This window comes from Lepidochelys kempii, chromosome 15 (genome assembly GCF_965140285.1).
Source record: "Lepidochelys kempii isolate rLepKem1 chromosome 15, rLepKem1.hap1, whole genome shotgun sequence".
Classification (NCBI taxonomy): Eukaryota; Metazoa; Chordata; order Testudines; family Cheloniidae; genus Lepidochelys; species Lepidochelys kempii.
Window position 1 is genome coordinate 12,235,147 of NC_136394.1, and position 12,907 is coordinate 12,248,053.

The 12,907-nt window shown below is 44.8% G+C and overlaps 1 protein-coding gene across 1 annotated transcript in view; it reads right to left on the bottom strand.

The window, feature by feature from the left end:
* Positions 1–4,315: 4,315 nt before the first annotated feature.
* Positions 4,316–12,907, bottom strand: part of RSPH14 (radial spoke head 14 homolog) — a 211,804-nt gene continuing 203,212 nt past the window's right edge. Inside the window, exons 5-6 of the mRNA XM_073312560.1 lie at positions 6,420–6,556; positions 4,316–5,270 (exon numbers count right to left, since the gene is read on the bottom strand). Coding sequence (XP_073168661.1) covers positions 5,032–5,270; positions 6,420–6,556 — 376 coding nt within the window. The 3' untranslated portion in view covers positions 4,316–5,031. The remainder of the gene's footprint in view (positions 5,271–6,419; positions 6,557–12,907) is intronic.

Below are 12,907 nucleotides of genomic sequence, written 5' to 3' on the forward strand. Positions count from 1 at the left end.
CATCCTGGACGGGGATTCAGTGAAGAACAAACACTGATTATGTCACTCCCCTGCCTTAAATAGGTTTTACATATGGCGGGAATCCTTTGTTTTCCAGTGTGGTCCCCCCCCATCCCTCCCAGTGGAAAAATACTGGTATTCTATCATGAAGTCCAGTACCAGGTGACATGATCACATGACCCTGTAGTGTCAAAGCAGCCATGAGTCAAAGGCTGTTTGTAGCATCCCAGGAAGGTGGAAGATTAGCATTTTCAAAGATCTGTTATTCTCCCTAATGGTCCATTGACTGGTCCCCAGCTAGTCAGCCAGACTGATTGCATTCTGTCTGGTGGGCATTCCCCAGGTGCAAACACTTTTGTAGTACAGATGTATAGTCAATATTCCTAACATTAGATAAAAAAAATGATACATGCATACAAATAGGATAATCAGATTTAGTAAATCATAACCTTTCCAATGATATCCACAAGACTCATCTTGCATAAAATACATCTTAGATATGCTATAATCATATTATAACAATATTTCTATGAAGAATATGGGGCATAGTGTGACAGATGGGCAGGAATGTCTTGCATGCTTTGAGAACTGCTCAAAGCCTAAGTAGGTTGATATGTAGTCTGGATTCCTGTGAGGACCAGGAGCCTCAAGCTGTCTGACCATTGAGATGCCTCTCTACTAGCATGGGGGTATCTATAATAAGAGTCTTTGTAGGTGGTACGGGAACAAAAGGGACCCCCACACCTACTGCCTTTCTTTTCCCACCATGTGAGCAATGTCAGTATGTCTTGAGGAAGAGAGAGCTTCTTGTCTAGAGAGTTCCTTCTTGGGGCATAGACTGCCCTTAACCAGATACGAAGGCATCACAGAGGCAGAAGTGACACAGGAAAACGCCATCATGTGGCCTAACAGAACTAAGCAGACCAGGTTGTAGGAGGAGGGCTGAGATGAAGCTGGCTGATGAGATCCTTCATGGCTAGGAATCAGTCCAGAGGTAAGTAGGCCCTTGCTGTGACTAAAGTTCAGGTCTTCTCTAATGAACTGTATGTTTTTCAAGGGTGTTAATATGGACTTATCTAAATTGACTTGAAATCCTAGGGAATGAAAGAATTGAAGTGTGGCTGTGGTAATTGCCTGTATCTTTTGGTAGGACCAACCTGTGAGCAGCCAGTTGTTCAGGTAAGGAAATCTCAAACTCCCTTATCTGTGGCCACCACCACAAAAACTTTTGTACATACCATTGGGGTCACTGAGACCAAAAGGGAGCACCCTGTATTGAAAGTGCTTCTGGCCCATTGCAAAGCACAGAGACCTTTTGTAAGTGTGCTGAAGTCCAAATGAAAATGTGTCCCCTTCAAATCAAGGGTTGTAAACCAGTCAACTGATGTGAGGGAGGGTATGATAGAGGCCAAGGTGGTCATTCTGAAGTTTATGTCATATAAAGACATTCAACTGCTAAGGTCCAGAATGGGTCTCTGACATTTGTTCTTTTCTGGAGTGAAGAAGTACCTTGAGCAAAAGCCTTTTGCCTACGTGAGATTGTTGGGTGGACTCTTGCCTCCAACTGAAGAAGGGAGACCGCCCCTTGTTTGAGAATCCTCTTGTGAGAGGAGTCCCTGAAAAGGGATGGGAAGGTGAGGGGTTTTTTTGGGGGAAGCAATTCTAGAGTATAGCCTTTTGATATAATATTCAGGATCCATTTGTTGTGATGGTACACCACATCGGAGAAAAAATGGGCTAGGTGGCCCCCAAAGAGGATGGTAGCAGGTGTTAGAGACTGACTGTGGAGTCTTGGGCACCACATCAAAACACCTTCCTAGGAGGTGGATGACACTGAGAAGTGGAGGGCAGCAATGTTCCCTCTAATTTTTTCCATTAATGTGCAGAATGAATTTTGTTGTGTACCAATATCGAGGTAATGTGCGGCTGTGCGCCACCAGTAAAAACAAAAAACCTAGATACAATATATATTTTTTAAAAGTTACCATAGGGATAATTACTCCAACCAGGACAGGTTAGGCATTTTAGAACTCACTACTCAAAGAATTAAATTTAAGTATAAGAGAGAAATACAAATTATTAAATGCATAGACCAGTCAAAAAACTCAAATAACAGCACTTTGAAAGAATAAAATTGCAGAGAATATATGTGCATTGCAGGAAGTATCAAGAAGCAGCAACAACAACAATACAAGTATGTGTTAGGAGGTGAGTGTGAAAGACAGTGTGTGTGTGAGAAAGAGAGACAGACAGACACTGTTGTATGTGTGAGAGAGACATGCGTTGCCCCTTTAAATATGTTGCCCTTTTAAGTAGATCGGCACTCAAAACAGATACAGCAGCAGCCACCAGCAAGCTCCCTCATCCCACTCCTGAGCCCTGTCACGTCCCCCTCATCTGCAGAGATGGGGTACAGGGGCAGGGGGAGAGAGGACACCCTGACATCAGCACCCCCCCATAGCTCCGCACAGTAAGCAGGAGGCTCCCAGGAGCGGCTCCAAGGCAGAGGGCAGGAGCAGCGGAGCAGTGGGGAGAGGGGCACCTGAAGTGCGTGGCACTTGATAGCCTGCTGTGCAGCCACACTGCCACAAAGCTTAGAGAGAATTTAGGAGGGCAGTGGTGCTGGGTGTCTACTCCATTGCATCTGTCCTCTGATGGAAAAAGGATGGAGGCAATGAATGATGATGAGGTGGAGGAATCCTAGAATACTTTCTCCTGGGTGTCAGAGTAAAAATACCTTAAGAGCAGAGGGTAGCACAAGTGTCTCTGAGGGTATGTAGCGACTCGTCAGTCTTGTCACTAAATAAGTTGGTAGTCTTAAATAGGAGGTTCTCAATTGTGGTTTGGATCTCTTTGGGGAAACTAGAGGCCTGTAGCCATGAATCTCTTCTCATGACTATCGAAGTAGCCCTAGAGTGTGCCGCTGTCAGCCACATCGAGGGGCACTTGGAGGGAAGTTTGTGCATCTAGCTTTCTTTCATCCAGGATGTCCTGGAACTGAGGTCCACATTCTTGAGGGAGCTTGTTCACAAATTCTGATAGCTTATTGTAATGTAAAAAGTCATATTTGGACATTAAAGCATGTTAGTTTGCTATCCGGAATGCTAAGCTAGCCAAGAAAAACAGCTTCCTTCCAAAGATGTCTAGTTGCATGGTATCTCTATCCGGGAGAGTGGACTTGGGCTGGTATAGCCGACTTGGTTCTGTAACTGTGTGCATCACCAGGGAATTGGGGTTAAGGAGGGAAAAATTCCACTCCCCTGGGGTGGGGGAGGAGAGAAGAAATGCTTCTCAGCCTGCTTTGGGGCTGGGGGCTCGGATGCAGACATATGCCAGACTACACTGGGAGATTCCATGATAGCCTCATTAATCATGAGTGCCATTTTAAAAAGAGCTGTAGCCTGAAATATGTCTAGGAGCTTAAGGGTTTCATTCTGGACCTCCTCCAGAGGAGTCTGGAGAGTGCTGCAATTCTCCTGAGAAGGCCTGCTACTGGTTACAATCATCTGGACGCGAGGGAGAGACTGGTGATACTGCCTTGTCTGGAGAGCAGGTGGTGCTGGTTGATCCTCCTCCATCAGCTGTTCCCATGGAGATTACTACTTTGCTGGGTGAGGAACTCAGGATCCTCATACTCAGATGCCCGGAAGCATGGATCCCAGGAGCTTGATTAAATCCACTGTGGTGGATCATAGTGGAAGAGAGGTGATCCCCATGCTCGGTACCACTGGTCCCTGGTCTAGAATTACTCTTGACAAGGCAGGGAAATGGAGTTGATCTGGAAGCCATGTCATGACTGATAGACCTCTGTCGGCTAGCTGAAGGGAGTGACAGTACTGACTCATATTTGTCCAATAGATTTGTCCTTGTGTTCCATCACTGGGGCTGATGGGACCTGTTTCTGTCAGAGGTGGATAGGAAAGAGATGGAGGCTGAGCCTCCAGTTCCCAGCAAGGCCCTGGTACTGGCAAATATTGCATCAATGGAGTGGGGACCTTCCACAACAGTGTTGGTGCCACAAAAACTATGGACTCTGGAGCTGCATAGATAGCCACGTCTTCCAGGAGAGTGTATCGAGGGCCCACATGGGGTGAACTGCCCAGTGTCCTGGGCTTTGTCAGGACTGTCGATGCCCTCTTACAGATGGAAAGTCTGCTTATGGACGATACCATTGGACTATGGACTATCTGTGATGTTTGCACTGAAAAGTCGGGCTTTATTAGCTGAATAATGTCCAGTTAGGTGTATCTATGTAACCGGCCTTCCTCGCCCCTTCAGAAAATGGACTGAACTATTAAGAAGGGGTTAGGCTTCATCAAAGAACATCATGGAGATCCTGAAAGACATGGAGCCTTCAGAAGATACATAGTACCATAGTGGATGGTAGTCTCCACTCAAGAGATGTCACAGAAAAATCACCTGCAGAAGCATAAACAATCAAAGAGCTCCAGGATTGGGCAGCCCCTGCAGAAGATGCTAGGGGGCTCTGAAGATGTGACATCTCTTTCAGGGAATGTTAGGATGCTCCAAGATAGGTTGATTCCCTTTGGCTTATGCCAAGGAGCTCAATGAGAGGGCATGAGTGGTTTGACTCCTTTACAAAATGTTACTGAGCTCTAGGAAAAATGAACCCCTGAGTGGGTTTTAAAGTTCTAGAATCTGAGGGACTGCAACATTTACTTGCCATACAGTTTGGTGCCTTGAAGAAGGACAGAGAAGGTACAGTGTGGGATGTAACCCCCAGCTATAGTACCTTCACTTATCATAGGTAAAAGATAGTTACACAGAATGGCCATACTGGAGTAATAAAGTAAATATTTCAGGGACTCCCTGTTCCCTATTCTAACCCCAAGACCACACTGTTCCCTATAGATTTCTATGGGCAGAAATACTGAGGAGCAGTTGTAGGTGAAGTAAAACTCTTGATGTGCTAAAACAGGTAGGGATTTAATACAGAACATTTGAGAAAAAGTCTGTCACACAATGTGCAGGGGTTTTGCTGCTATTTTATTGCTTCATGATGCCCTGGGTTTAAGGTTTCCATTCGATGACTTTGATGGCAATTTTTGCTGCTCTGCTTACAGCCTCGCTGGAGTCATTCAACTGCCCTCGAAAGAGGTCCACATGATTCAGTAGTGTCTTGCGACCCTCAGGTGCCTCAGACAGTATGGTTAGGGCTTTGATTGCATTCAAGCGTACTTTGCTGGTTTCATCATTGACCAGCTTCAGTAAAGGTGGAATGGCATCTGCATTAAGAGCTGCAAATTTCCCTGAGCAAGAAATAATTAGACTTAAAATTTGTTATTGACTATAATCAAATAACCACTTAACAAGCCTGAACCTGTTAATAAACAGCCGTGACCACACACTACAAAGAGATCTAGCTCTATCTCCAGCTCTGGTTCTAGATTTTGAACACTTCAGTGTTTGGTAGTGCTGAGAGTTGTGGGTTTTGGTTCAGCCCATCTCTATTAGAGACCACAATAAACCTCAATTTTTTATTCTTAAGAGAGCAATCCCACTACTTTAGTTAACTCCCCCTACTTTCCACATTTTATTTATTTTACTTTGAAAAGAATCACTTCGATCTCAAGAGACATCAAACGATAAGAAAAAATGTCTCAGGGCAAATGTCTTCAGGAACACCCTACATTCTTTTCTTTTCTAAGACCGTCTAAGTAAATACTTAGATCCACTCCTGTATTATCTTCCAGAGCAAGGGGACCATTTGCAATGGTAGGCAGAGGATTGAAACACAATTACTGTTATTAAGGATTCTTGTATGTCCAATTACACATTCAGCACACTGAAAAGTTACCCATTCGTGTTTTCAAAGTCATGTATCTGACTTTGATGAGAACTTATGCACTTCTCCAATTCCCACTCCCCCCCCGGTTGTTGGGGGAAACGGTACCTTTTAAGCACACACAAAACTACAGGAAAGTAATGGAAAACGTAGGCACTCCTGCTCTCAGCTAAGGATTGCAGGTTCAAAGCATTCCCAGGGCAGTTGCTGGTTGTGGGACTCTGACCTGAACTTAAGGCTTCCTCCTAATAGCATCTTTGAGGGAGGGTGGCGTTATAACCATTACTTGCCCTCTGCCAGAGTGAATCTTCCCCAGGCACAAGTAGATCTGACATACATTTCCCTGAGCCAGTGGAGGTAGATCAAACCAACTATATTGCAATACCTAGACACTATGGGTGAAAAAAGTAGCTGAGGGACAGACCTAATGAAATGTCCTGTTTTTACTAGTTTCTGCAACAACTTTAGCATTATCTGAACCTAGATTTTTTTAAATTTATCTTGGAAAGTTATGAAATAAAACTGTCAGCTGATCAAATGGCACTAGTCTGATAGCTGAACGAAGAATTCTCTGCTTTACAGGAAGTATCCCAGCAGGAGCTGCTTCTCTCACCTTGGGTCGTAATGGTGGCATTCATCAGTGCTCCTGCTGCATTGGCTTGGACCTCGGGATCTGAATCCTCCAACAGGCTGACCAGCACTGGGATAACCTCTTCATCCCACACAACATTTTTTCCTTCCAGAGGGACACTGAGGAAGAGAGAAGGTTAAAGTGCTTTCTTGAACCTATGTCAACAATCATAGAATCACAGAATATCAGGGTTGGAAGGGACCTCAGGAGGTCATCAAGTCCAACCCCCTGCTCAAAGCAGGACCAATCCCCAACTAAATCATCCCAGCCAGGGCTTTGTCAAGCCTGACCTTAAAAACTTCTAAGGAAGGAGATTCCACCACCTCCCTAGGTAACGCATTCCAGTGCTTCAACACACTCCTAGTGAAAAGGTTTTTCCTAATATCCAACCTAAACCTCCACGACTGCAACTTGAGACCATTATTCCTCGTTCTGTCATCTGCTCCCACTGAGAACAGTCTAGATCCATCCTCTTTGGAACCCCCTTTCAGGTAGTTGAAAGCAGCTATCGAATCCCCCCTCATTCTTCTCTTCCGCAAACTAAACAATCCCAGTTCCCTCAGCCTCTTCTCATAAGTCATGTGTTCCAGTCCCCTAGTCATTTTTGTTGCCCTCCGCTAGACGTTTTCCAATTTTTCCACATCCTTCTTGTAGTGTGGGCCCCAAAACTGGACACAGTACTCCAGATGAGGCTTCACCAATGTCGAATAGAGGGGAATGATCATGTCCCTCAATCTGCTGGCAATGCCCCTACTTATACAGCCCAAAATACCATTGGCCTTCTTGGCAACAACGGCACACTGGTGACTCATATCCAGCTTCTCGTGCACTGTAACACCTAGGTCCTTTTCTGCAGAACTGCTGCCTAGCCATTCGGTCACTAGTCTGTAGCGGTGCATTGGGTTCTTCCCTCCTAAGTGCAGGACTCTGCACTTGTCCTTGTTGAACTTCATCAGATTTCTTTTGGCCCAATCCTCTAATTTGTCTAGGGACCTCTGTATCCTATCCCTACCCTCCAGTGTATCTACCTCTCCTCCCAGTTTAGTGTCATCTGAAAACTTGCTGAGGGTGCAATCCACACCATCCTCCAGATCGTGAATGAAGATATTGAACAAAACCGGCCCGAGGACCGACCCTTGGGGCACTCCACTTGATACCGGCTGCCAACTAGACATGGAGCCATTGATCACTACCCGTTGAGCCCGACAATCTATCCACCTTTCTATCCACCTTATAGTCCATTCATCCAGCCCATACTTCTTTAACTTGCTGGCAAGAATACTGTGGGACACCGTGTCAAAAGCTTTGCTAAAGTCAAGGAAAAACACATCCACTGCTTTCCCCTCATCCACAGAGCCAGTTATCTCATCATAGAAGGCAATTAGATTAGTCAGGCATGACTTGCCCTTGGTGAATCCATGCTGACTGTTCCTGATCACTTTCTTCTCCTCTAAGTGCTTCAGAATTGATTCCTTTAGGACCTGCTCCATGATTTTTCCAGGGACTGAGGTGAAGCTGACTGGCCTGTAGTTTCCAGGATCCTCCTTTTTTTTTTAAAGATGGGCACTACATTAGCCTTTTTCCCAGTCATCCGGGACCTCCCCCGATTGCCATGAGTTTTCGAAGATAATGGCCAATGGCTCTGCAATCACATCCACCAACTCCTTTAGCACTCTCGGACGCAGCACATCCGGCCCCATGGACTTGTGCTTGTCCAGCTTTTCTAAATTGTCCCGAAGCACTTCTTTCTTCACAGAGGGCTGGTCACCTTCTCCCCATGCTGTGCTGCCCAGTGCAGCAGTCTGGGAGCTGACCTTGTTCGTGAAGACAGAGGCAAAATAAGCATTAAGTACATTCGTTTTTTTCCACAGCCTCTGTCACTAGGTTGCCTCCCTCATTCAGTAAGGGGCCCACACTTTCCTTGACTTTCTTCTTGTTGCTAACATACCTGAAGAAACCCTTCCTGTTACTCTTAATATCTCTTGCTAGCTGTAACTCCAGGTATGATTTGGCCTTCCTGATTTCACTCCTGCATGCCAGAGCAATATTTTTATACTCTTCCCTGGTCATTTGTCCAATCTTCCACTTCTTGTAAGCTTCTTTTTTGTGTTTAAGATCAGCAAGGATTTCACTGTTAAGCCAAGCTGGTTGCCTGCCATATTTACTATTCTTTCTACACATCGGGATGGTTTGTCCCTGCAACCTCAATAAGGATTCTTTAAAATACAGCCAGCTCTCCTAGACTCCTTTCCCCCTCATGTTATTCTCCCAGGGGGTCCATCAGTTCCCCGAGGTTGTCAAAGTCTGCTTTTCTGAAGTCCAGGGTCCGTATTCTGCTGCTCTCCTTTCTTCCCTGTGTCAGGATCCTGAACTCAACCATCTCATGGTCACTGCCTCCCAGGTTCCCATCCACTTTTGCTTCCCCTACTAATTCTTCCCGGTTTGTGAGCAGCAGGTCAAGAAGAGCTCTGCCCCTAGCTGGTTCCTCCAGCACTTGCACCAGGAAATTGTCCCCTACCCTTTCCAAAAACTTCCTGGATTGACTGTGCATCGCTGTATTGCTCTCCCAGCAGATATCAGGGTGATTGAAGTGTCCCATAAGAACCAGGGCCTGCAATCTAGTAACTTCTGTGAGTTGCCGGAAGAAAGCCTCATCCACCTCATCCCCCTGGTCCGGTGGTCTATAGCAGACTCCCACCACTACATCACCCTTGTTGCTCACGCTTCTAAACTTAATCCAGAGACACTCAGGTTTTTCTGCAGTTTCATACCGGAGCTCTGAGCAGCCATACTGCTCCCTTACATACAGTGCTACTCCCCCACCTTTTCTGCCCTGCCTGTGCTTCCTGAACAGTTTATATCCATCCCATGACAGTACTCCAGTCATGTGAGTTGTACATGTACAACTGACTACAGTCACCTACCATGCCCCCCCTTCATTTCATAACAAGAATGCTGATGCAGAATTCTCTTCTGTTCTGTTTGGAGCCAAATTATTCTGAATGTTAGAGGGCACTTTAAACACCCATGCTAGAGCTACAAACTGGACAGGGGAGAGGTCAGTTCGTGGCAGAGTGGTTAGTGTTGAAACTACATGCTCAATGCATAGGAGAGATAGGAAGTATGGCAAAAGACCACCCTGGCTTAACCAGGAAATCTTCAATGATCTGAAACTCAAAAAAGAGTCCGACATAAAGTGAAAATTAGGTCAAATTACAAAGGATGAATATAAACAAATTACACAAGTATGTAGGGACAAAATTAGGAAGGCCAAGGCACAAAATAAGATTAAACTAGCTAGAGAGGTAAAGGGTAACAAGAAAACATTCTACAAATATATTAGAAGCAAAAGGAAGACCAAGGACAAAATAGTCCCGTTACGCAATTGGGGGAGGGAACAATAACAGAAAATGTGGAAATGGCAGAAGTGTTAAATGACTTTTTTTGTTTCAGTTATTACCAAAAAGGTTGGTAGTGACTGGACATCTAACGTAGTAAATGCCAGTGAAAATGAGTAGGATCAGAGGCTAAAATAAGTCACCAGGGCCTGATGAAATGCATCCTAGAATACTCAAGGAGTTGACTGAGGGGATATCTGAGCCATTAGCAATTATCTTTGAACAGTCATGGAAGATGGGAAAGATTCCAGAAGACTGGAAAAGGGCAAATATAGTGCCAATCTATAAAAAGGGAAATAAGGACAACCTGGGGAATTATAGACTAGTCAGGTTAACTTCTGTGCCCGGAAAGATCATGGAGCAAATAATTAAGCAATTTGCAAATATCTAGAAGATAAGGTGATAAGTAACAGTCAGCATGGATTTGTCAAGAACAAATTGTGTCAAACCAACCTGATAGCTTTCTTTGACAGGGTAACAAGCCTTGTGGATAGGGGGGAAGCAGTAGACGTGGTATATCTTGATGTTAGTGAAGCTTTTAATACTGTCTCGCGTGACCTTCTCATAAACAAACTAGGGAAATGCAACCTAGATGGAGCTACTTTTAGATGGATGCATAACTGGTTGGAAAACTGCTCCCAGAGAGTAGTTATCAGTGGTTCACAGTCAAGCTACAAGGGCATATCAAGTGGGTTCCCTCAAGGATCTGTTCTGGGTCCAGTTCTGTTCAGTATCTTCATCAGTGATTTAGAGAATGGCACAGAGCAGGGGTCTCAAAGTCAATTTACCTTAGGGCCAGTACCAGTCCTCAAATCCTCTGAGCAGGCCAATAATGTCACTGAAGATGGTGTTCACACCACCTCCCAGCCCGTTTCCCACCCTTTTTCCTCACTCCCTTGGCCTCATGTGCTGCCCCGGCTGACTCTGACCGGCGACTAGTGACACTGCCTGCATGGATGACTCTGCCCAACAACTAGTAATGGTATCTCTGTCCCTCTCCCCCAGCCAATTGGGAGCTATGGGGGGGCGGCGCTTGTAGCAGGCAGTGTGGCTGCGTGGGTCTGTCCTCTGTGGCTCTGCCAGCAACAGCAGGGATAGGGAACCGCTCGCAGAGAGCGGAGCTGACTGAGGTGAACGACACATTGCCAAATGCAACCCCTGGGAGGGTCCCAGGAGCAGCAGGATGGAGTAACGTTGGGGTAGGGGCATGTAAATCTCTCCAGTCCGCTCCCCTTCTGTCCCCTGACCCCGCCAGCAGCCATGAGGGCTGGATGAAAGAACTTTTTAAAAAGTTTCTGCGGGCTGCAGTGGGGAGGTTCTCGTGCCACATGTGACCCATGGACTGGGACTTTGAGACCCCTGGCATAGAGATACATTTATAAAGTTTGCGGACGGGGTTGCAAGTGCTTGTCGGTTAGGATTAAAATTCAAAATGTTCTCAAGAAATGGTCTGAAGTAAATAGGATGAAATTCAATAAAGATAAATGCAAAGTACTCCACTTAGGAAGGAATAATCAGTTGCACACATACAAAATGGGAAATGACTGCCTAGGATGGAGTACTGTGGACAGGGATCTGGGGGTCATAGTGGATCACAAGCTAAATATGAGTGAACAGTGTTACGCTACTGGGAAAAAAAAAGCAGACATCATTCTGGGATGTATTATCAGGAATGTTATAAGCAAGACACGAGAAGTAATGCTTCAGCTCTACTCTAGACTGATTAGGCCTCAACTGGAGTATTGTGTCCAATTCTGGGTGCCACATTTCAGGAAAGATGTGGACAAATTGGAGAAAGTCCAGAGAAGAGCAACAAAAATTATTACAGGTCTAGAAAACATGACCTTTGAGGGGAGATTGAAAACACTGGGTCTGGAGAAGAGAAGACTGAGGTGGGCGGGGGGCCATAACAGTTTAAGTACATAAAAGGTTGTTAAAAGGAGGAGGGGAAAAAATTCTCCTTAACCTCTGAGGATAGGACAAGAAGGAATGAGCTTATATTGCAAAAAGGGCTGTTAAGGCTGACATTAGGAAAAGCTTCCTAACTGTCAGGGTGGTTAAGCACCGAAATAAATTGCCTTGGGAGGTTGAAGAATCTCTGTCATTGGAGATTTTTAAGAGCAGATTAGACAAACACCTGTCAGGGATAGTCTAGATAATATTTAGTCCTGCCATGAATGCAGGGCACTGGAGTAGATGACCTCTTGAGGTCCCTTCCGGTCCTATGATTCTATATAATACCTCAATACTCATTGAGGTATTTTGGTGATACGAGCAGTGAGCACTGGGGTTGAGTGCCTAGTATTTCCACAGCCATTTGCCTTTAAAAGCCAGAAACCAAGTGTTCATATTGTCTAATATTCTAAATCTTAAATGCGGTGCCTCACAAATAACTAGGGTGACCAGACGTCCCGATTTTCTAGGGACAGGCCCGATTTTTGGGTCTTTTTCTTATATAGGCTCCAATAACCTCCCACCCCCGTCCCGATTTTTCACACTTGCTGTCTGGTCACCGTACAAATAACATAAAATACAAGGTCCTTGCCTTGATGCAGGCTTGTAGTTGAACTCTTGGGTTTGATTCACTAAAAACTCTTATTGGTGTACTCTGTGGATGATGAATTTAAGTCTTAAATGAAGAGCCACAGTATGATCCTCAGTGCACAGATCTCATTTGTTTAAGAAGATCTGCCATATTGTAGCTCCCTGTTCAGCATCTGTTTGGGCTGAACTTAGCATGGTAGTTTTCAAAAACAATGATGCCATTTCCATGGAGGATTATTATATTGAACTGTATTACATCATAGTGACCAACTGTGTTATCCTTCACCATACTGCAGTGTTCTATTAACAACATTTATATTGCATTTATATTGTATATTTTACTCCAAGGATTGTGAAATGCTTTACCAACTTAACGAACTGATATACAAAGTATACACAGGGATGTTTTATCCATTGAAATACAGCTACTCTAGGATGAAATACAGCAACTATTTAACAGTACATAGTAAGAAATACGACAAAGTTTATAACAGGAAATGAAGAATGCTGTATCCAAATGAAAATTTA